This window comes from Rhopalosiphum padi, chromosome 2, assembly GCF_020882245.1.
Source record: "Rhopalosiphum padi isolate XX-2018 chromosome 2, ASM2088224v1, whole genome shotgun sequence".
Classification (NCBI taxonomy): Eukaryota; Metazoa; Arthropoda; class Insecta; order Hemiptera; family Aphididae; genus Rhopalosiphum; species Rhopalosiphum padi.
This window is the reverse complement of record NC_083598.1, coordinates 86,741,940-86,768,464: the sequence shown is the minus strand read 5'-3', so window position 1 is coordinate 86,768,464 and position 26,525 is coordinate 86,741,940. Positions and strand designations below refer to the sequence as shown.

Genomic DNA, 26,525 nt, shown 5'->3' with positions numbered 1-26,525 from the left:
AAAAGGTAAACTCACACCTGACAATACTGATTATGGTCTAAAGGACAGTATATCCAAACATATTATTTACATGGTTACTGGCTTCTATGTGTGGCGACAGCATGTCAATAATAATTGTCAACAGTATTAATTATGTTTGTAGTTAGTAGATAAAAATAGTTGTGGTATGTATGTAAACATGGTTGATCAAAAATCATTGAAGACTGTATTTGAATAATTAGGCACCTAATGAAAATGTTATACCGTAGAGTAAGTTAACACTAGTACACATTTAAAGAACTTAACGACAAATACAACATAATCAAATAATAAAATACCTAGATAAAATTATAATAACAGTGAGCATTATTTATAACCCGATAACGTAACTATTATTACCTACTATATAATCATTAATCTTAAAAAAGCTGATCGTCAATACAATTTACAACACGGACTACAATCTATCAAAGTCCGCCTAAACAATAATAACTGTCTAATACTAACACATTCATAGTTATAAATAACATAATTAAATAAATAATAAAAACGTAATATTATAATAATTTATAAGTACAATCAAATATCAATATTATAAACGGTACCTATGCAAAATTAAACACATTTATGATCACGTCAATGATATCGGTAAAGTAAGTAGCTCAATGCTCAAAAAACATTTGGTAAAAGTGTACACTGAACTGAATACAATACTATATTCGATTCGGCCGATTAAGTCACATAAATTTGTACCAACGGGTTTTAAACGTTAGTTGTATACACAGTAAAACAAAAAAAACAAAATATTAAAAGTGTTGGCGCACAAAAAAAAAAAGATTAAACTTAAAAAAAAAACGTCCTCTGACCGACGACATAAAAATCAACAGACTAAATAATATTATGATAATAATAATAATAATAAAAATAATATCTATAGTACACAGATGATCGTTACTTATTGCTAATAATACTTGGGGTGCAGTATTGATCGTGATAATATTATGCTGCGGACGAGACGACGAGAGAGTATGCCGTTATTGGCGATGCTGTTAGTGCGATCATCACTCGATGAGAACGATGATCAGCTGCAGAGAATGATTGCAGAAAAGCGTCTTGAATTTCAACAGCAAAGCCACGACCGACATGTGGGTACACCAGTGATGTCCTACACGACATGTCGGTCACGACGGTTGCCAATTCGTGCCGAATCCGCAAGCCGTGTCCGAGTCCGAGTCGCCAGTGACGACGATTTCCGCGGATTTCCTCTTGTCTGGCGATCGGTCGGCCGGGGCCGAGGCCCTCCTCAAAAAGTCTTGCGGCCGTTTGGACTTCCTTTTCTTAATCGTAACGCTTTTCGGAGGGGGCATTCTCTTGGCGTCGTTCTACACCGAAAACAAAAATTCACACCAATTAATATGCCGCACATGAATACGCATCTAAGATGGCATAGCGAGCACCCCACCCCCACCAAACATACGTATAGCAATCAAAATCTGTATTGATGGTTTTAAAAGTTCGATGATAATTTTTTTTGTTTATAATATAATTTACTATTATTTTTTTCACTAGATTTATTTTTAGACGAAAATACGTAATAAGTGATGCTTACAAATTTGGCAATCACAATATTATATGATTATATAAATATATAGCAAATACAATTATAAAGTAGCAAACATTTAAAATCAACTTGCAACAATAGAGTAAGATAGCAAACTTTGATAATATTAAAATACCAATCAAATTATTTTATATACAAATACAATTATACCTACAGTTTGTTCTGAACAATTTTTTTTATATGATATTTAAATTATAACTGATTTATTATATTCATTAAAATGAAGTGTTGGTGGGGGTTCGCTTAAATAAATATTTTTGAGTGTATACATCGTTCCCGAGAATTTTAATTTTTTAGTTGCTCTTGTAAATTCCTACATCATATGCGGACACGTCACTATTACAAAAACAGTAAGTATACGCAGTTGAATTATTGCAATAGTCGATGTGACGTGGCGTTAAAGTTAAAAATGTAATATATTTTTTTTATTTATTGATTTATTATCGACGCCGTATACACGGACGTGATTGTAGTAAACCTGTTGTATGTTGTCGGCAGAACCCCAAGTCTTGTGAATCTTCTCTGCGTTGTGTCCGACGCCCAGGAAGTTGCTGAACGCTTCTGTGGTCCGTTTAACGCGCACGTTCAGGGACCCGATCCGCAGGAATCTTAGATCCTTTTCTGCACGCCGAGAAGGTAAAAACGACAATACAATAAAACAAAACCGACGAGACGATTTTTTTTTTAGTAAAACATTACTGCAGCTTGTTCGGCACATATTACACGTCATATCATATACATAATAATATATATTTATACATATAATAATAAACAAAGGGTTTGGATACCTCGATAATACAATCGAAATAGGTAAGAATAAATTGTTAAAATTGTTTGAGTTGGTGGGCCATGTCATAAAAAGATTTGCGTCTAATTTGAGCACATGTATTTTTTACGGTAATTTACTATAATATATAAATATATATATAAATGATATTATAATATAATATGGCGTAATGCATTGCAGTGTAAATATAAATAATAATATATATTAGGGGTGCCATTTCGAAGTGGGAAAATGTATATAAGCCCATACGGGGTAGGCTGAAAAGGGACAATGTCCATTTTATCCACTTTGAACATTTATTTAGGAATTGTTCACTAAAACTCTATAATCTCACAGTTGATAAAGAGTTCTTCATTGAAATAACTTAAGTAATACTAACCAGAATTTAAATAAACTGATTTAGATATTGTGAAATTAGAAGTGTGAACATTGTTCTGATCACTGGTGAGAACGTTGCACTTACGTCAAAACGTTAAATAATACAGATGTAAAACTAAAATCTTATTTCAACACCCAGAAATGGCGCCACTGTTATATATTTTATGTGTTACGTGAAATCGTAAAGCGATTAGATGTGCTCGAGACTTACCCATGTGTTTGTGTTTTCGGGCGTTTAGTTCTGCAAACAAACAAACACTAAAGTATATTATGAACGAAAGTACAAAAAAACGAGACAAAAAAAAAACAAAAAAAAAAACGTGTCTAGACTTAAAGTCGGAGAAAACTCGATCGGAAACATAAGACGGTATGGATATTATTAAAGAGGACAGAGACTGCGGTCTATACACCGTGTTAACTAATTGTCTACCCGACAGAGCCATTCGTGCATGTACGTACATTGTACGTATTATATTACAGCAGCTATATATATACGTATACGTATATATTGTTTTCAGCAAACTTTTAGACGAACAGCGTTGTTATGATATTTCATAAAAGTTTCTATAGTAGAATTGTTTCTGCAGGTAGTAGCATATTACAGTACAGCATGCGCGATTTGTATAATTGCATAGCGTCAGTTTAATATACATAATATATGTATATATATTATATAATACACGAAGAGGCTATACGAATTATTATCATACATTTATATAAACACACACACACATGCATAATATATAATATGTATGTTGTATAGGTTATACTACTTGTAATAATATATTATTATAATGTCTTTGTGCTATGGTGCCGAGTACTGCTACAAGAACACATAGCATCACAATAATAATAATAATAATAATATGTAAGTATATGTACAGAAAATGAAAGCCACACCACTCTTATAAAAAAATTGTACTTGCCTTTCCGCATCCAACAGCCCTATAAGCAAAACAAATAAGTACGGTTAAGTATCGTCGGGTTTCGTCGTATACACGGTATTAGAGGAGATGACAACAATAATATTTTCCTTAGCATGAAGATAGTATAATAATAATAGGTACATGATATTTTATACATATCATGTATAAAAATATCAAGTCCAGAACGTGTAGAAAATTAATATTTAACAAACGTGAATAACCTACAAACATATTATTCATTTCGTCGGCGCGCGAAATGTTAACACTAGTCGAAGTAAAAACATATAATTAGTATTGTTATTGTATTACATAGGTAATCGAACAGCAGTCGTCACATGCTCTGCACACGAGTACCGTCTATATATTATAGATATATAGGAGTTACACTGCAGCTGTACCGCGGACCGGTCGCAAAACGTAGGCACAACGCAGAAAAATGTTCATTATTATTAATTATTACTTTGCGGTATTATTTACACGTTTATAGAAATGTACCTACTGTGATTGGCATGCAGCAGGAGCAGGTTATACATGCGCATGCAAAACAATAATTTACATTTATAATATTTATGTATGGAAGCAAAGATGACTGCAATAATGCTGTAAGTTAGAGGATTAGGACAAGACGTCCTAATCAAAATTGCACGTGAAATATATTCACCTAAACCAATAAACAGTAAACAATGAAAATAGATAATTATTTTTCGCTGAGCCAAGAGTTTCTTGGACTGGTGAAAAAATATTTAAACGTCTGCCGCTGGCAATTTATTTGGCATACAACTTTATTTACTGTGTTAACTTTTTTACCTACTTAATATAAACATCATCTCTCGGATTGAGGTTGTTAAGTGGTTGCTTGTACATAAATAAAAAAATAATATTTGTTTCAAATAATTATAAAACTAAAAAATATTTTATTATTATTTTTCTAATCCCTGAATTAATTTGATCAAAACACTTATCAATACACTCTAATGTTTGAACGTATATTCGAGATTATTCATGTAACGAGTAAATTTACATAAAAATAATTTTAAACTAAATAATACGATTATGATAAAAAGTATTCAGTTACAATGCAGGTAATTAAATTATAATGGTTGTCGTATTATTTGTTTTACTAAAACTTTAAAAGATAACTTTTTACAGAGATCAAAAGAAAATAAACAAATATATTCTATTGGTTATAATGAACTTTATATTAAATGAAAGATGTTTAAATGAAAATATCCCAGTATTATCTACAAATATCAAAATATTCACAAAAGACCGGAAAATTCAGACAATTAAATATGGGTACATAATATGAAACAAATTAAAAATGACCTAACCTTTAATATTGAAAAAACATTGAAGTCAATCAATAAAATATAAACATTTGTTTTAAAACATCACTCGATTTTATAATAAATGTATAAATAACGATGATGGTTGGTCAAATAAGTATGACGATAGTATATTATATTATGTGACTTAAAATAAAATACCTAAATTATATTTCATATCTATTATTTTTACTGAAACTTAATTGAGATAAATGTGTAGATTTTTTGAAAGATTAACTAAAAGTATTTATATGCTATATAGTCATACACAGATAAATATAGGCAGTATAGAATTACCGGCGGAGACAATTTTGTTGTATAGTTATAAAATGGTACAAGGCATTAACGTATTTTACCTAATTATTAAATTTGTTTTTCCAATACATTAGAGTATTAGACTTTGTTTAAATAATTAAGACAGATAATAATATAGATAGTACACAATCATTATATATTGCTAATTGCATTATGTTTTCATCGCACAATAGGTAAAATAAAATTAATAAATATAACTTAATATATTTATAAAATAGCTCTCCATGTCAATTCAAATTTAATAAAATATATAACAATAACGAAGATGACTCGAGTATAAGTAACGTATTCGAATTGTCGAGTAATTCTTAAACAATAATTAACTAAAACAATAATAACATATTATATATATATAACGTTGATAAAAAATATTCGATATATTTTAGAAAAAAACACATATTATTAAATAACATCTAAATTATTAGGATTAAACGCCTTGTCCCAGTAACTACGACTAAATGTACAATTATTAATACGCATATTATGTGTAAGCAATATTATTAGATATCTATATAGTTAGTTCGTGAAAGTGAAAACCATGCACCGCGAAAATACGACATCTACATATAATAATAATAGTATTATATTACTATACACTATACTGTCTACAGAAAACGCATAGTGATGTAGACGAACGTAGCAGGGGGATTTTTTTTATTGTTTCATTACACGCGTTCATTATACATATTTTATTATTTTATAATATTTTGTTGCCGAAAAAAAATTGTATAATGTGATTTACCGCAAAAAGATATAAAATGAATGTTTATGTATAAATTATTATGTAATAGTATATAATGACGATTTTATTGGATTCGAATTAAACTTTATGATACAATTTGACGACTCGTATATAATTATTATACCATGTCGTATGACATAACTAACAATAATAATATAATATCGATTTCGTCAACGACGTGTAGGCGGTGTACCTATGCATTATAATAAGATATACTTTATATTATTATATTATATTATATTGTGGTGTCGGCAGCTATTATTATATTATATATCTGAACTCGATACGGGCCGACATGAAGGATTACAGAAAAGTCGAGTATTATTATTATTATTATTATTATTTATTATTAAATGTGCGTGCAACGACGATCGGTGTTCGTGCGGCAGTCAGGAGGGTGTCGGAATGAGGAGAGGGTGGCGAGGGTTAGGGGGGCGATGCGTGCGGTATAATTATTATTATTATTACGGTGTGTGTACCTACAATATATTATATGCAAATAGGTAAGTCGCATATCATTTATATATTATATTATAGTATATATACAATGTGAATAATACCTACGTATCGTATAATGCGAGTTTTGCGATTACATAGATGTGTGTGTGTGTGTGAACTGTAAATAACATTATATCGTGTTGCGTATCGTTATTGTTATTATTTTTAAAATACTAAGACAGAGCGGAGAAGTAGTACAGGGCGGAAGACGGCCTAGCGCTGTCGCCACCACTGCCACCACCACCGCAGTGTTTGTCTCTGGCGAGTTTGGACGACGGGGTTACTACTTGGACGGCATGCGAGAACGACAAGGAAGACATGTTGCCGGCTTTTTTAGCGCGCCGCTTCGGCCTCGGCAAAGAGCTGAACAACAGGAGCTTAGCGGCCGTCGAGGGCTTTTCGCGGGCATACTCACTGCGATACGTGTCCGCCGACAGGCTCGTGTCCTGGTTCGTCTGGTACTGCCTGGGCTTGCGTCCGCTGTAGTCCCGTACGTTCGGGTCGGCTCCTGTCAGCGCCGCGGAAATCAAATATTATAATATAGTATTATAGGTGTTTGATAAGTAACGGACTCGCCGTCGTTGTTATGTTGTAATTATAAAATATTATTAACGGCGTATTTCGCGCTTACCGTACGATTCGACCAGTATCTTGTAAATCTCTTCGTGTCCGAACTGTAATGCCAAGTGACATGGCGTGTAACCCTGCGGAAATTGATCTTGTCGTTAGAATACTTAACACACACATACACTCATACACGTTCAAATATTTAATAGAATTTAAAAAGCCAATATTTAAAGTATTCACATCGATTAATTCTATGTAACATGCAAGTACACCAACTTACAATTTTAGGGAACACGCAAAAAGACGATTTTAACTTTCTTATTTTGAATTTAGGTAAATCGAAAAACTCTAACTAGTTAAGTATATAATATTATGTATAATTATAATTATTATAGTGGCTCTCTAGTATAAATATAAGTAACTATACATTTTCCAAAATCACATTTAGAAACATTAATTAGAAAACAGTCATCGATGGGTATGGTATCTAATAATGTGATAATAGCGGTTCACCATAATTAAGACACTTTAGAACAATATATAGGTTCACTGTGCGTTCAGTTCTCGGGAGTAAGAAAGTTGCGGAAATATCCTTTTGTGGGCGGCTAACGATTTAGCCGCCCCACAAACGCCCGCCTGGCAACAAGAATGTACATATATAATAATAATAATAATAATGCTATTTTACTACCATTATTATTATATATATATATATATACTATAAATGATAATAATGTCCGACGGCGGAGGTGTCATAGCCGAAGGGGCGAAAGGTATAATGACGTCAATGACGAAACTGCATCGCGGTGCATATAAATATATAATGTTAATATGCGTTATAATAATATATATTATTAATCTTTTATCTAATGTTTCTGCAGTTTGATGCAGCACTTTAATAATTTTAATTAACGTCAAACACATCCTTTATTGTACCGAAAAAGTTTTTCTGCAACACATCGTTTCGATTTGAATTACTTTATATAAATTGTATAGTATCAGAATAAGGGTCGCCGTCTTTCGTTATTTCGATATGTTATAATTGTTAGCGAAAAAGAGTAGAAATATATATTATTATTGCGTATATATATATATAATAATAATAAGTGAATCGACACCCAGAAAGGGGTGCGAACATTATTCAACAACAATAATATCTTTTATGCTAATATACAAATTCACATATATAATATATATGTATATATTGTATTAAAGGATGGTGTTGCTGTTGCAGGGGCGCAGGATTGTCGCGAGAGTGCTATGATTTGTCACCCTTTTTGATTTTTAAATCGTTTCGTAAACGTCCTAGAGGACAATTAAAATTTCGAACAGATGTCGTCGGCCAAGTATTGTATTCTATTTATATATATGGAAATTGAATGAAACGAGCGTACATACGCATAAAAAAAAAATGACAACAGTGTCAAGGGGTTTGTACAAAGAGGGTAGGTATACATATTATATAGTATTATATACGTGATTTTAAATTCTCTCTTGTTTTTCAAATATTATGCGGTTCGTCACACTTCTCAGCCGTTTATTGTTTAAATGCCAAACCCTTTCTGCGCAATATTATTGAAAATTAGCTTTATACTTACTCCATTCTAATTTGTTCCAATTGTTGTGCATGGATCCATGTAAAAAAAAAAAAAAAACAAAAATAAGAGCTTGAATTAATAATAAACATTCAGTTTATAAGTCTCGGGAGTTATGATTTTGTTCGTTCAGGAAAAGGGGGTAAACTTTTGAAATCCCAATGGAACTTCATTTTTGCGTACACACAATGTAGAACTTTTTACGGTATTCGGTCATCTCTTCAAAAAGAAAGCATTTTAATTTTCAAGAATGCCTATCGTGTAAATGGAAATCCCAGATTTAATTTCGTTCAACATCAGTTTTCAGTAAAACTAAAATATACCGAGTTTAATATAATGATTTGCTGAATAAACTTTCTATGTGAAGAACTTAAATAGAAATATGTAGATGAATATATTAGGAGCTATATAATAATTATGCACATACGATTACAATTAATATATACAGTGAAACCTTATAATACCGGACACTTGATTGTTGAAATTTTGTTCACTGTTTGGAGGTGTCTACATTTCAGAATAAAGTTCTGCAATCTGTAGAAAGAGTCTTGTAGTTTGTCCCCCCTAAAAAAGTTCTCTATTTGGAGATGTTCGATATTTGCTTGGTAAGAAAGGTTTCACTGTATATTTTTTTATTTATAAATATTATGTATTTAGTTTTATAACTTATTTTTAAATTTTAGATTTTTATAAATTTTAATTGTAAACACAGAGGTTTTGATTAATATAATTAGAATCCATAAATTGTCGTTAAAGTTTCCAATAAATATAAACAATTAATAAATAAATAAGAACTTATACCTATAAATGTTGTACGGACATTTTGATGTAAACATATTCATCCGATTCATTTAAACACATGCGTAACAATATTATATTATTCCTTATTATATAGATTTTTTTTAAATATTATAATAAAAAATAATATTAATAGTAATTGTAATCAGTAGAAGTATAGATATCAATTACTTACAGCATATACATTTATTTATATTAAAATAATATATATTGAGTGTATTTAGAAGAAAGTTAGATGTTTACACTACAAGGATAGCCAAGGGTTGATAACAATCACAAATCAAATTCCGAGGGATGTAACGTAAACATTACAACTATTAACGGTAACAAATTTAATCGAGAAAAAGTTTTGGCGAAGAACATGCCGCAACTTCCACATCGAACGAATATTGTTATGGTTTTGGAAAATTAATTAGCAATTATACCAACACTTGCATTTGAAATATATTTTTAATATTATAAATAATATTTTATTATATAAAACGAGCATTAAGTTATAAAATCAAATTTTTACACTCAACTCTGAAACGGAATAGGTAGGTATAGCGTCGGTGTAGTATTATAGTATAGGTATAATATGGTATGTATTCATATAGTCAGGTTTGCACCGCGCCACACTGATGGGAAACACGCGCTGAGATAAGAATGTGCGATACACGCGCTGCCCACAAAATATTATTACGTGTACGGGTTGCAGCAGTGGCGGTGATTTCTATTTTTTTTCTTTTTAATAATAATAATTTTTGTTTTACCTCCACCCGCCGACGACTCCGTAGCACTTTCGTCCCGCCCCGCAGTTTTACATGTAAATCGACGAAACTGGCTTAACGGTAGCCGTCGCTTAGATATTATCGCGGTCGCGTATCTGGACGGTGAATCGATATTCGTTGTAAAAACACCACAATATAGGTACTACCTCGTAGGTATACGGGGTGATCCATTTAACGTAAGACACGTATTATTTCAGAAAAAACCTACGGTATTAAAAATAATTCTTTAGCATATCATTTTTGAAAATAAAATTATCTTTTTTATCATTTTATAAGTTTTATTATACCTTTTTGAATGACAATATAATTTTTAATTTAATATTAAATAGTCCCCTTCTATGCATCTAATCTATCACTACACACAGCCCTAAAAGTGCCTTAAACTGCTATAAACTCCTATAATTCACGTTACCACAACTCACTCTTTCATCACCCAAATATTCTAGCAAAAATCTAATCAAAACTAATATCCGATAATACACTTGAAAGATTTAAAAGAAAACGGTGTCACGACCGGCTCCTCTAGCTTAACTCCAGGAGTGTTGTCAGTAGCTTCTCCTATCAAGTTTTTTGTAAGAACCTTGTAATAAATTACACTTGTTGTACAAACTATGTATAACTATATTGTTTAATTTAAAATAAAAGACAAAACAAATTATTCCTTAGGAAAACATTATTCGGAGTATTTCGATCTATCAAAATCAAAATTCGGACGAATAGTTTATTAGTTATATACTTGTTACAAGTACCTATTTAAAGTTTAGACGAGCACTGTAGTGGACCAACATTTTGTGGTGTAACTACGTTCATCAAAACTTTAAATAATTATTACCCATAAACTACTCGTTTAAAAAATTCGATTTTTATAAATCAAATTAGGTACATATTTACTTCAACAAATATTCTGACGCATATTTTTTTTAAAAGTTTTTTAACGACTTAAAATTTTATGTAACAAAAATATTTTGAAACACGTTTTAAACGTATAATAGGCGTCTTGCGTTAAATGTATCACCCAGTATATATGTACGGTGCCACGGCGCAGCAATGTACAACAGAGCCAGTGCGATCGTTTTATAGTAATTCCCGGGGGCGTCGTTGTCTTCGTTACGGGGGACGACTTCTTCGCGTTTTTTCTCTCCGCTGCAGAGATTAGAATAATAAGCCGACCGCGTTTTTTCTGGGGAGGCGATTATGACGATGACCACAACGATATCATTATGTATAAAAATCGACAACGCGAACAGACGACGGATATTATAATATTTTTATAAAACTGGATATGTCGAGGACGAGGAGACGATGTGCGGCGTACGCGCGCGCGAGCGGTCGGGTCGCCCTGCTATTATATAATTATTATTAAACCAAATCTCTGTATACATATAATTATTGTTATTACTGGGACGAGTATTATTCTACACACACACACATACACAATATAATATACATAATGATAATAATAATAAAAATATAATATGATATAGATACATAGTAAGTACATACACGGCACAACTGCGTGCATATATATGTATATAATGAATAATGTATTATTAAAAATCGTTATTATATTATCGCTATAGTTATCTCCTGCGTATAGGGAGCTCGCTCCGCAGGAATGTTACTAAAAATATTATAAATATTTTATTATTATATTATAATATACTAATCGTTTCGGACCCCAGGCAACGTAGGTAAATATATATATGTGTATATAATATGCATATAGTATACACTGTACGGCAACTGGCGAGAATCTCAGGAATTCGGACGATTCGCAAAAGTAATCGTTCGTAAACATACTTAAAATATATAACTATGTAAGCCGTCTCATCGATTCGTGTAAGACGTATGTGCATAATATTATATAGGTACACTACACAAAGTGTGCAGATATACCAGCAGCACTATTTTTCGGTACGATCGCCTTACGAATTATCATTATTTATTACTATTATTCTTCACTTCTGTTTACACGGTTTCATCACAGATGTTATAACAATGCTGCAGGTTAAGCATAATTCATAGGTGGTAATAGTGATTAGAAGTGACTATACTTTTGATATAGGTAGTGAACTACATGATAATATAGTAACAAACGTGCGCTACTTCAATAAAATTTCCGATGATCTATGCAATAATGCATGGGTCACTCCGTAATATTAATTTTCAATTTTTTAAAAAAAAATATCTTTTGGTACCGTATAATATAGGCTTTGGTTATAGAACAAAATAATTCAAGGAAAACAGTTATTTCTGTCGGTGTCCATTATAGTATAATTTTCATTTATTTAAATTTAAAATGAAAGTTGTTTATTTTAGTTAAAAACTGCAAGTGCTCGTAAAAAGTAGAAAAATATGCGTTATTTACATTTATAGTGTTCAATTGTGTCGTTCTTACTAAATGCTATACAGCCCAAAGAAACAAAAAAAGTTAGTTGCACTAAAGCAACTTGTATCAGTCCAAGAAAGAAAAGTTCGCTACTACCATTCACTGATTTATGACATAAAAAATCACTATAATCCTTTATAGCACATCCAATGCAAATAACCATTATACATTGCACTTAAGAATATAACATTTACATTTACATTTACGAGACGAACCAATTGGCCAAAACTGTATCACAAATGCAATCTAACCTGCATAACATCATCATAGTACGAAAACACAAAAATGATCGCGGTAGCGACTTAAAAATTTAAATAACATTTATTATTTTATAATAATGGATCTAGTGCGTTATAACTGAATGGGATTACTTGTATATAATATATTCCTACATTAATTATTTTATGGATTAAAATTTTTAATTGTTGATGTTTTACATCTATAACTAACAGCGTAGTCTATAGTTCTATATGTTATTATTATTTATTAATTTAAAAACTGTATTTTTTACTTTTCTGACCGTTTGATGGTAAGGAAACCACACTACATAATAATGTTATGTCCACTTGTGTATTTGTATGTAAACAATATGAAAAAAAAAATAGTTATATTATCGTGGCTCGGGCGGGGCGTGAGGAAAATAATATAACATAAAAACATGAAAAGCACTCGTTCGTACTTCGTTGGTTTGGCTTACCGTTTTAGCGTTGACGTTGACGCTATACGTGCCGGCCAGCATTTTCACCAGGTCCATGTTGCCGTGTTTCGCCGCCCAGTGTAACGCCGTCTGAAAAAAAAAACGCAACCCACAATGTATTATTATAAATTATAATATTATTTATTTATTTGTCGTGTGTGTATGTTTACAGTGCGAGCCGTGTAGTATTATTATTTTACTCGCACGCACATAATAATATTATATTATATAATATTATTATAATATACCTAATCCGCTCGAACGACTAATTAATCTTGCATGTTGCACACTAATTTGTAGGTTATTAGCCACATAAAACTAGTTCTCGAGGAATAATAATTTTCGTATGCACATTATATATTAAAATATATTATTATACGCGCATAGTTTGTTGTTCCCAAACGCAACGGGCATTGTATCAGCTGCTGCCTACAGTTGCCAGCTCCTCCTCGGCTCTTCGAACGGTGGCGCGCGCGGCTGTGACGATTCCGTGCGCGGCTCCGGATAATAATATAATTATTATTATTTTGTTTAATTTACACCTGTACACGACAACGATAAACCTTTCCCGCGATATTGCGCGCTGTATAGTAGTGACCGTAGTAATACTATTCCAGTAGTTGTGTGTGTGTGTGTGTGTGTGTGTGTGTGTGTACATGTATATACATGTATACTATATTATATATCGTATAGGTACTACAGTGGTACACTCGTTAAACAGACATTACACTATACGCGCCCCCAAGGGACTCGGTTCATTATTTAATTGCACACGCACACTGTGCACGAAAACACACACTCAGGCGTACAATCTATATATCATATAGTATATACATCTTGTCATTAGTCTTTACACCATATTGTACAGTATACTCATATATATATATATACGTGTATTATATAGAAGTACGAGTATACGCTAAGATTTTATACGCGTGGACGTATTAAGTTCGTGGGCGAACCAAATGAACTGAAAATTGTACCTCCGAAAATGTAGGTAAACTATGCTGCAAAATCTCCTTGTATTTGTATGATTTTTTTTTTTTGTGGGGAAAGGGGAACGTGTACTTTTGGAGAGAACTGGTTATGCCTTCATCTTAAATAGTGTTCCTTAAACTGAGAAGCTGTGCGGTTTACTGATTCATGAATTTAGTACATACTTATATAGTACATTGAGTATACCTACATAAATATCCCCCAGACTCAAGAGTATTTACATTCATATACTATTTATACACGCATGGAGTATAAACTTCACTAAGAATATACATATCTACTTGAATGCTTCTGCAATTTCTCGTTAAACATGTCGGGTAATTTTCGTTACGTCTAGAAGCGCGCTTTTCCTTGGACCCAATTAAATAAAAATATAATAAATAAATAACATACGATGGCCCTCTAAATGTATATATAGAAATATAACTACTCATTATTATCCGCACGCATAACTTCATTTTACATTGTATATTAAAGTTACACGCAAACATACGTGTATGCGGATAGTTGCTGCGACCGGGTAAATTAACACAATTTGAAGATTATTTAACATAAATATTACATACTATTATTATTATAGTATTTGAATAAGTTATGAAAGTTATAATTTATTTGTGCCGTAATCAAGTTCATCCGTCGTGATACTGGTTTTTTTTCGCACGTTTTTATACTTAGTGCTTACTGCATAAATATATAAAGTGTATAATAGTATATGATACGTAATTAAAACAAACAATCTAACAACGATATATAAATATAATATACATACACATATATTATTATACAAGCAGGTCTCTACCACCAGTTATCATATACATATATAATATTATGAATGTTATATATATCCCACGAAGACATGGTACAGCAATCGAAATCGCTCGGCAAAAATTACGTTTTGCGTATGTACGACAATAATAATAATTATACACAATAGCTCGTTTTGTTGGAATAGAAAAACTTTATTATAATCGACCGGTTTGAAAATGCATAAAAATACGCACGCCAATACCTATGTATACAATAATTGTATTCCTATACTAATGGTTTTTATTATTATTATAGGTATATATCGCTGCGCGCACACCCGGGTCCACACACACATAATTATATATATATATACATATTATACACAGTTATTTAACTGGTCGTTTATATGATAATTTATAATAATAACGTCGTTGGGAAATATACATTTTACATAGATATATATTATAAGATGAAATGTATAAATGAAAATGTATACGATAATGCTGCACAATCCATATGCACCGCATATGTGTACCTATGTGCATTCAATATTTACATAATATGATTGTGCTAGTTATTTTATTGTGTTATGCTATCGCCTATCAGAAATATGCAAACATTACACGGATCGTTAATTTAAAATAAGATCATCGCGAAGTCGGACTTCGTATACTCGAAGTATACAAAATATATTATGTGTGAATTAACCGAGCGTTTCTCGGAGAGCTCAACTCTCCAAAATAGAAACAATTCAAAAAAACAGAAGGCAGGCTATGTAGGTACGTAACCTTTATACGTACAAAAACGGCTCGTTCGAGACACTTAAATTTTGACACACCGATCGCATCGCAGCCGTGCGTATATAATAAAATGTAATATAAACGCTTCCATTACGGCTGCAGGACTTTTGTTGGACACGTGGTGAGGCAGGGGGTTGTTGGTTGGCTCCCCGAGGACGAGTATAAATCAAGAAGAAAAATGTGCGTACCCCGAGTCAAATTTTTTTTGCTCAATATGTTCCTCACCCGAAACCCCACCGCATCCGCCGAAGACCATATTGCCCCGCCGTGTTCGCGGAAGGATACTGGCACTGTCGTCGACCGTCGCGCATACGTCGATGCACATTGCTGCAATATCGTATACGTAATATAACCATGCACATTACTGAACGGGCCTACTAAATGATACACTGACCCGGAACGCCAAATGTTTAGACGAGCGTGTACGTATAATATAATCGGTTGTCTGCTGCAGTGCAATCGGACTCCTCTGAACGAGACGATAAATCGCGGTCGGGTTGTCAACGCTAAAAGGTCGGACGCACGTGTGATTCGGGGAAACGAGAGTAGGAGATGAAAAAAATAAAATAAAAACGTTTTTCGGCCGTCTGCAAGGTATATAGCTGGTTCCGGTGCCGGGAAACGTATCATAGTCGTCGTCGTTTGTACAACACTTGACAGTATCCAGATTCCAGACCATAGTAATAATACACACTATGCGAGCAGCCGTCGAATCTCGTTTACGACAATCGCGCCTATTAGTATAATATTATACTATTATTATTGTATACTGTAATGTGCGAATAATAAAGGAAACGCGCGCCGCCGTGTATAATATTCTACGGGCTACGCCGTGCCGAGTCCCAAGACTTTCCTGTACGAGTGTGACCATTGTTCGCCTCGCGTAAAACGACTCTATTTCTTCCGGCTGCATACAGAAGTCTTTATATAGAAGTACACGTGTAGCGTATATATATGATAATAGTGCATATTTGTACGCCGTAGCAATTTACTATATACCATACATCGATAAATTACCTGTATTACTATTATTCTACAATGAACGCGCGCGATGAACATGCCGTGTGACATTTGACCCCATATAATGTATACATATATATACATATATATATATATATATATAGGTAAATACATATTATATTATGCGAAGCCCGTTCTCGATTTAACACGTGTAACCGCACGCAAACGGCTACTATATTATATACGTTATTATATTATATTGTTGTACGGTTGGCGGCGAGTTTTCTAAATAGTTTCTTCTGCTGCAGATCTTCTTATCTCGCGCGCACTATCTGCATCGCATTGTGTTATTATTATCGCTTTGCAGTAGATTATACCGTCGACGGCAGCACAACTCGCGCGAGTATCCATATAGTGTGATTGTCGCCGTCGAGTTGGTCGTCGCGTACCACCTAATCCTGACCGCGTAGTCGCGAGTACTGAAAGCATAATAATATGTAATAATACATAGGGGTTTGCAGAGATTTATGATCTATGTGTTATGCATACATGTCATTACACGTACGGGTGTGGCAGGATTGAGCAAATGCAAGACGTATGTCTATCTTATTTTTGTGTTTATGGCGGGCGTGAAGGTACGCGTACGGAAGACTTATTTGACAGCATGAAAAATGTAGTATTTTAAAATCGTTTCATATGGGCACAAATATTCTTTTTGGACAAAATAAAGAAAGAGGTCACATAAAATATACAGTCAACTTGTAGACTCTTGTAGAAATACATTTTTAAATTATTCGTGGTATATTTTTAATATCCATTTAGTTATATAGTATATATATATATATATATATATATAGAGATTTTTAGTCAAAAGGGATCCCACGGATATTACTGAATTGAATATTTTCCAACGAGTTTTTTGCAGTATAGTTTTTGTAGCGTGGTTACCTCGGCGATAGAACAATAGATTACAGCGAGTACTCGCGTAGTATATAATAATATTACAATATTATTGTTACGATAGAGGAACTTAGGCATATCTATAACATATAGTCATTACATGAATTCACTAACTGCATCCTACAGTATATCGTTTGAAAATTATGGCACCGAACGGGGTCAGTGCGGTCATGGAACAGTTGACCGTGCACAGTGCCTCCTACCGGCCAATTCCCCTCCCATTGCCGGTGCACCGCTGTCGGACTCCCGTAATAAGGACGCTCGCTCCTTCGGCCATTATCACTGCACATCGGGAAGCATACCGTGTGAGAGATCCTCAGGAACCGATCAAGTCGAACCCACCTCGAGACCATGAATTCCTGGCCGGAGACGGAATTGACCGTTTCAACTGCACGTCGTACAAAATGCATTACCCAGTAAAAGATGGACTGCACCGCGGTAATAATTGCGCTCAGTAGTTGTTTGACTTCATCATCCCCCTCTCCACCAGAGAACTCAGAGAGCAAGCGATCATTATAGTTTAATAACGCATTCATTAGACACACACACACATATATATATATATTATAGTATTATATACGATTCGCAAAAAAACGCGTTAAGTCTAATCGTTAGGCGTAAACAAAGTAAATATATCTATAATATTATATCGGCTCCTGCACCATCATAGCATTGTCCATGAAAAATTAAATGTCAGTAGACTTACTTCGTCTTAAGCGCCGTTTAATATAATTTACACGCCAACACATAATGCTAACACGCAGTCATTTGGGTGGTTTTGAGTTTTGACCAAGTATAAAATACGGGTCTAAAATTATAAGAAATTACCTATAATTATTAATAACTATTTTTTTTTGTAGCCAATATAAACTCATAATACAAACAAAAAAATATTCGTTTTTCGTGAGCTAATAAATCGTTATATGAGCCCGTCTTTAAAATGCAAATTTTAAAAATTTGGCTTCAAAGTGAAAATTTTTGGGTATAGGATATTACCTATGTAACAAATTTTAGAACCATACACTGCATATTATACTACATGCATAAACATTGAATTTTATATAAAAATAGAAGATATGTAGGTAATACAATATCAGTATCTATGAAATGTATAGACATTTTATGAGAATTTTGAACATCGTTATTTAGATACATAAAATTATTCACTTCATTCGTCACTCGAGTTACTAATTATGTAATATAGGTATCTATTAAATTAATGAGAAAAATGGTGATTTGAAACAAGGTTTCAATATTACTGCACAATATTCACCGAATAAAATAATTCTTTTAAAGCTTAACATTAAAAAATATACAGAGGAAAATTCTATTTGAAAAATACCGTCAGGAGCTTTATATTACATGCCACTTCTTAAAAACCTTGAAATATCCGAAACTATGGTATCTCTAATACATAAAATGTACCTACTATGAATTCTAAAAACTACTAAACAGAAGACTTAAACATTATTAAATGGTGGTGGCCGGCGCATGCTGGTAAATAAACGTATACACTATACAGTACAAATACAAAACAGAAGTTTATCATCGCTTATAGTCCAAAAGTCGTAAAAATGAGTGTAATAATAATATACAATATAATATTAGGTACATAGACAGATATGCGGCTACGGCTACAACGAACTTTTACGGTGTTATAATTATATAATATTATGTTATATGTTTAAGTTGTATGTATAATTTCACTGTTAAAACGTTAAAAATATTATTTTTGACAGCTCGGCCGGTCACACCTCCCGTCCGACGGTCGTTAGTACACGTTCCAATGGAAGTAGAAACGTCTACCGGCAACGCGTACCGCCATCCCGTTACGATGAAACTTTGGCGACGCCCTTCGAGTACTTATATAGTGTCATCGGAACCGATAGAAACGACATCAGTGCACCGAGCGAGTTACAAGCCACCACCGTGTAATTTTGATTCAAAAGCAAAGGCTGATATCTGTCCTAGACGCGCCTTTGTTGACGAGTCGCTAAGATCCACGATGCCCATCAAAAGTCACACCACTTATACGACCTCATATTATACGAGACATCCAAATTTAAAACTTCTAGGACCGATACCAGCAAAAATGCTTGAGATGCAGGATTCAAATAGAATGCCAAGAGTTCACGACAATAAAATAAATAAGAATAGTAATAAATTGGTTAAATGTACGAGAAAAATCCAACACGCAACATAAATACTCGTACTTATTTGAATAATGAGTTTTTAGTTCTAAATTGTAGTTATTACAATATGTGATAGGTAATACAAATATATTGATAATAATATACATATTGCATATTGTGCAGTACGGCTGAATATAAACACGAGAAGAGAAATACGATACATAAATAGGTACTATGTGGGAAAATAGGAAATCGGTAGTAATAAGTTATTTTGAGATTTATTAGACATTTTAAAATTAAATTCGAAATACTAAATTTGCCGCAACGCCCCTATAACGTGACAATAAATTGTGTGCATTATGTGCATAACGCGCGGTATATCGTGTTAAATTCTTACACCCCTAAAATGCAACGGACGTACAAATTATGACACCCAACATAGCTTCCTGTTGTATATTATATTATGGCTGCACTGTTGCGGTTTGAATGTGCATTTGCATCGTGTGCTTTTCACCCGCACAATTAAGCACGATCAGTAAATCACAAGGCTATCATCTGTAGCAAATTGCACGCCGTTAATATCCCCTAAAATGCAATTTATACTACGTAGCTAGTTTTCTCTACAGAGCAAGTACAATTAAACGCACCATGCAACAAGTCATACACGGGTATACCCGTCGTCGAGTAACATACGCTATACTATACGTCGAGCAATAAAATATTTTCGAATAATTAAAACGTCTTAGCAACACACGACACGCAAAATACGACTATACATGGGAAATTCAATTAAAGTCTGCAGGACGACATGTTTTTAGATAATAATATTACCAATCCTTTATTATCAACTACTATTAGATATCGCCATACGTATAATGTACTTTAAACACGTGTACGCACTGAAAAATATATGCATTTGAATCGAACCGTAGATGATATTTTAATGTATAATATTATAGTGTGAATTAAAAAATCAATTCATGAACCGTTCTTTTACCATTTCTCAGTTTATATAATTTACACGGTTTACTTTTTTTCCGTCCGTATTATTCCATATTATACGATATATCTACGATTTCCAATACGTTTTAACGTTAAGAATATATAAATATATTCATGTGCATTATATACGAGAGGGAAAAAACGTAATTTATATAGTTTAATTTAGACGGCGACGAGATGGTAAATTTTCGGTGTTGAATTTCGAATCGCAAAAGTTACGACTAGTGCACATATCATACACACACACACACACACACACATCCGTTAACGTATATACGCAGACGCACACATTTCGCGCAGACCTCCCGAAGACCCGAACGGATCTCAATAAATCGAGTGCGGCCCTCCCTGTGTACCTGTACGGACCGGGTCCGATAAATCTGTACGATTTTTATCCCCACGGACGGTCGGTCGTAAGTACGCGCATATATATAAACGTGTGCGTCAATGTATATTATTATGTACAGGTATATAATATATACAATAGAGTGCCGACTGCCGAGAGATAACCGGCTGAACGCGCGGTGGTTTATTGCTTCCTCCGCAAACTGGTCTCGTTGCGGCGCAGCATCGGATCACGTATATATTTATATATAATATATAATAGATACACACACATGCACGCGGGAGACGATAGTGTACATGTTACACAGACACAATAAACGACGGACATAATTTTTTAAGCGGATTTTATACCATTTTAACGAAACGGAGATTTCTCAAAGGGGAACGCGAAATCGCAACGCACGATACCCACCTACTGCAATATAATATATTAACCAACCTTTGTCGGTTTCGTTTCCTCGTGGCGGTACTATTGGAGTTCAGCGCCCCGTGCGCGATGACACTCGGCGCGGAAAAAAAAATAAGAACTAGAACGAGGGGTTGTTTTGTTTGGTTTTGTTTTTCCATTCGGTAGTGGATTTTGATGCACACACGCACCGCGTTTGCGGGACACAAAAGTGTGTTGCGGCCAAAGACTTCAGATATAATATAATGTATGTAGCGCCGACAATGGGCAACGACGGACGAGTTGTTATAATATTATATAAATGGAGGATGATATCGGCGCGACGATCTTCACAAATGTACGCCGAAAACGATGTACACACATTTATGTGATACGACGTATGCTGCTGCTGCTGCTGCTGCTGTTGCAGTAACACGCGGCCGCGGGCCGGCGCGCTTTAAACGGGATTACAATTCGCGTTCGACACAGCGGTGCGCGGGTGCGTTGTTGTCGATCATCATCACACAATAATGTACGCATAATATAATATATACATTATACCTATACACGACCGCGGTGTGTACGATGCGCCTATTATATTATATTGTACACACGCGATCGTCTCGCGGAAACATGAAAGCGACCGCGGCACACTTAAACGCGGTTATCCGAAATTCGTCAACGATTCGGTAGAAATGTAATAGTAATAATAAGATTACACACCGGGTAGGTATATATTATTATTTATGATGCTGCGGTGTACATAATAATATCATTGTATATAATCCTCGTGTGTACACAGATATTTAGTGGTGGACGCCGCCGCCGCCGCGCCCGCACGAGATACGAATCGAAAATTCGAAATGTTCACCACGTACAATTGTGATGAGTATATTCACAAAGGATAACGACGCGGAGTGCGCACAATGTAACTATATATAGTATATATAATACGTACTTATTATTATTATATATAGCCTTTGTGGAGAGAAAACTGTTCTCTAAAACATGAGTAAAATTTGATTTGCATTTGTAAAAATACGTTGTATCTCAACGGCCTGTATTTAATAATAATAATAATAATAATTGATAGGTAATAAAATACTATATACGAAATGTTTCGTTGTGCCGAAAAGTAAAAACACTAGTCTGTAGTAAATGCGTACGCATATTAAACACAATGCATACTAAAGTAACGATAACGCGTATTACGTATTATTATATATATTACATATGTATACTTTATTATACCAGATAATATTATTTAAAACTTGAGTTGAATAATTATGTCTTTTGACAGATGTTTTTTTGCATTTCTTAATTTAACGGCATGTGTTTTTTACATAAATGTATACTAGACATATAAATTAGAATATTAAACTATAGAATATGCACACAGTATATTTATTTTGAAATATCTTTCAGGTACCTATTTAATATTTATATTGAACGCTTTTATGTTATAACAGTTATAAACTTATTAACTTATAATATGTGTGTTTAGAAAAAGCGTCTTAATAATTTCTCACGAGCAAAACTTAGAATTAAGTAGTGAAAACAATAGTTTGACGTCGCAAAGTACGTTACAAATACGTACACTAGACGATTTAAAAAAATTCTAAGCACATTGGAAAAAATATGAACGATTATACGATTCATGTTTAACAACGACCAATATAACAGATATATAAAAAACATTTGCATAACTTAAAAATTCACAAACCGAAATGAAGTCAATCGTTTATGCAACTTTTAAAATTTATACTTATAAGTATTATACATATGCATATTGCATATACATATATATGACACGTAGTTGTATAGGAACAACTCTTGTACATATAGCAAATACAACAGAATTCATGATGAATAAATATGATTTTATATCCTGTCGTTACCCGTTTATATTATAAACTACCATTTGCTACAAACGCCATGGTCATATCATATTGGCAGTACATAACATTAATCAAGAACAGAATTTTAATTTTTGCACAAACATCTACATGTATATATATAATGTTACTATTATACAGGCACTGATGGTAGGACAGGTGCTTTGGCGTCCTTCAGGAAAGTATTGTTTTGTCGTCGTGACGTTTTTTCGGTTATAGGTACATAAAGTGCTGTACAATAATCGAAAACGATTCCTGAGTACTAACTGTACGGGTAAACGATTCTAATATTGAATACACAGATACACTGTATAAGTGAAGTTTAAAAATTAAATGTAATATTATACGGGTACATCGTAAAAAAAATTGAAAAAATAACATTTGATTTTTAAAAATTAATAATAAGCACCTTTTGGATGTGGAGCGTCAAATTGACTGCACCGTATAAAAAATTGCAACTAGAAAAGGCGAGGTGTGAAAGTAAAAAAATTAAATTAAAAAAAAATATGACCTAATAAACGACGTTTTTATAATAATTATGTGTACTTACAGTAATTTTTTAGCACGAAAAAAAATCAAATATTGTCATAAGGTTAAACACGGTGATTTACACAAAAGATAAATGAGCCGCACGTATGAGTAGGTATATAATTATTACAAGTGGTCATTTTCGGTTTTTGTTTTTTTTTTGTGGTTGTTTGTTTGAGAAGCTCGAGACACCTGCGCGGCCATTGGAGTAAATGCAAACCGTCCGCTTAATGACTTTTAATAACGAGTTATCGAATTTGACTTTAATTGTAGTAACAGGTGATTTTCATAAAACGTGCGGCGGGGTAGAAAAAAAACAGGTGATAATGCATCCTATATAATATATTAGGTTTGTGTATAGGTTACTCCGGGGGATATATTAGAGACAATTACCGGTGGAAACTCTGGAATTTATAACAACGGCTACCGCGGTGGTGGCGGCATGCATACTAAATATTACCTCTCGTTTGGTGTATTACTGCACATAGGTACTAGCTACTATTATTATAATTTTACCTACACACATATCATTGTGATTACATTATTCAGAATATCTTTTCCCTGGAAATATGTATATCCCTATATACCTACCTATACGTATGAACTTAAATTTTGGTTTTGTAATAATATAATATGACCACATAGATTTATTTAAAAAAAAATATTATATTGGATATCGCCATTATATTTTCCATCGTATATAGGTACTACAATAAGTTTAAACAATAATAATGAATTGTAATATTGAAAATATAGGTTTTTTAGAATAATATTTTTCTTTAGGTTTGTTGCATTTTTGTATGGTAAAAAAAACATTCCAGGATAAATTAAAACATACCTATTCTTTATAAACTTGTTTTAGTTTTTTCAATTATTTTATATTTTTAATAAAATTTAAAATTGTAATGAACATTTTACATAGTTACATGTAGATATATAGACACACACACACACACACATAGTGATATATACACCTAAATGTTTACTGTTAAATTGCCGGAAATTATAGTAAAAAAATATCGCACAAACCGCGTATTTTAGAGAATACATTTTAATTACATATTATATCGTGATGTAGAAAACTGCCGACGGCAAAACAATAATTTTTAATGAACACTAAACTCGAACTCTATTACAAAATTAGTGAGACGTTATATGCGGGGAAACCAACAAAAATAAATTATTTTCATAAGCATAAAAATACTACGAATAAAAAATAAAATATTTATATTAATTAATATTCCAATAAACAAAAAATCAATTATATTTGTAAGTAAAATAAATAGGTACCGCTAAGTAGCTGGTTTAGCACATATTTTATATAATTATATATTATTAATGATTTTTTCCTAGCTATTTTTTTTTAAATGACCCTCATGTTTGCGAACTAAATAATGATGAAACATAATATACATTAGACAGATATAAATATATGTCACAAATGTAACTGCCAAATAGAAGATCGACCAAAACTGATTTTTTTCTCAAGAAATGTGTTTTAAATTTATTTTTATTAAAACATGTTATTGATATGCTATAGAGTTGTTTATATTAATCTAAATACGAAAGTTTTAGCTACCGCGCTAACAATCAATAAAGTTGGGCCAGCTCTGTTACCATGCACAATGCACGTATACCAATACTAATCTACATATAACATGCATATAGGTATTGTACACTTAACACTTTATAATGCGGTCGGTGTGAATATTATCGAAATATGCATTTTTAAATATTTATTATTTTACACTGACCACAAAACACGTGCCGGATAAAGCCATGAACCCGGATGTCGGTGGCGGGGGTGTTTTACATTAGGCCAATAACTTTACAAGTCTGCGCTTGCACTCCTACGAAAACAACCCATAAACTGTAACACGTCCTGACACGGTATATATGATAATCAAACCCTCTCCCTCCCACACTCACGCACACTACGACTGTATATTATATACCTGCACTATGTATTGCATTAAACTGTTTAATACGCTTAACTCATATTATACAAATATGATAATTAATTGGAAACAATGGCAGGCCGATTTTAATTAGCATTATTCAACAGTGCGTCGGTGTATGTGTGCGCGTGTGAGGAAACTGTCGGTCAAAGTTCCGGTGGTCGCCACGCGGATACGAGTAGACATTTTTCTTTTTCGCTCTTTCACCGCGGGTTATTGCGCATTTTAAATTTATTTATTTCTCATAATGTGTACATGTGCAATAATAGAAATATTATATTTGTATAAAAAATTATTTAAATACTATTAAACTTGATATAAAAATTTAACGAATAAGTCATATTAAAAAATAATAAATGGAAATATAATACTCACATACTGCAGTAGACAGACGCAGTTGCATGTCCGAATTCATTCGGGAACGGCCGAG

At 32.9% G+C, this 26,525-nt stretch overlaps 2 protein-coding genes across 3 annotated transcripts; one reads left to right on the top strand and one right to left on the bottom strand.

Moving 5' to 3' along the window:
• Nucleotides 1-182: 182 nt before the first annotated feature.
• On the bottom strand, nucleotides 183-26,525 carry LOC132922008 (ankyrin repeat domain-containing protein SOWAHD-like). 2 transcript variants are annotated; one of them, XM_060985306.1, is made up of 7 exons: nucleotides 26,475-26,525; nucleotides 13,388-13,477; nucleotides 7,203-7,275; nucleotides 6,987-7,079; nucleotides 2,977-3,006; nucleotides 2,079-2,221; nucleotides 183-1,361 (listed from the first exon to the last, which is right to left on the bottom strand). In XM_060985306.1, exons 1-7 carry the CDS (start codon nucleotides 26,508-26,510, stop codon nucleotides 1,161-1,163), a joined length of 666 nt encoding a protein of 221 aa, XP_060841289.1. In that variant the 5' UTR covers nucleotides 26,511-26,525; the 3' UTR covers nucleotides 183-1,160. The 2 variants fall into 2 exon arrangements, with proteins under 2 accessions (XP_060841289.1, XP_060841290.1); XM_060985307.1 differs by having other exon boundaries at nucleotides 26,471-26,489.
• On the top strand, nucleotides 17,994-20,133 carry LOC132922575 (uncharacterized). The gene is made up of 2 exons (XM_060986155.1): nucleotides 17,994-18,288; nucleotides 19,590-20,133. Exons 1-2 carry the CDS (start codon nucleotides 17,994-17,996, stop codon nucleotides 20,051-20,053), a joined length of 759 nt encoding a protein of 252 aa, XP_060842138.1. The 3' UTR covers nucleotides 20,054-20,133.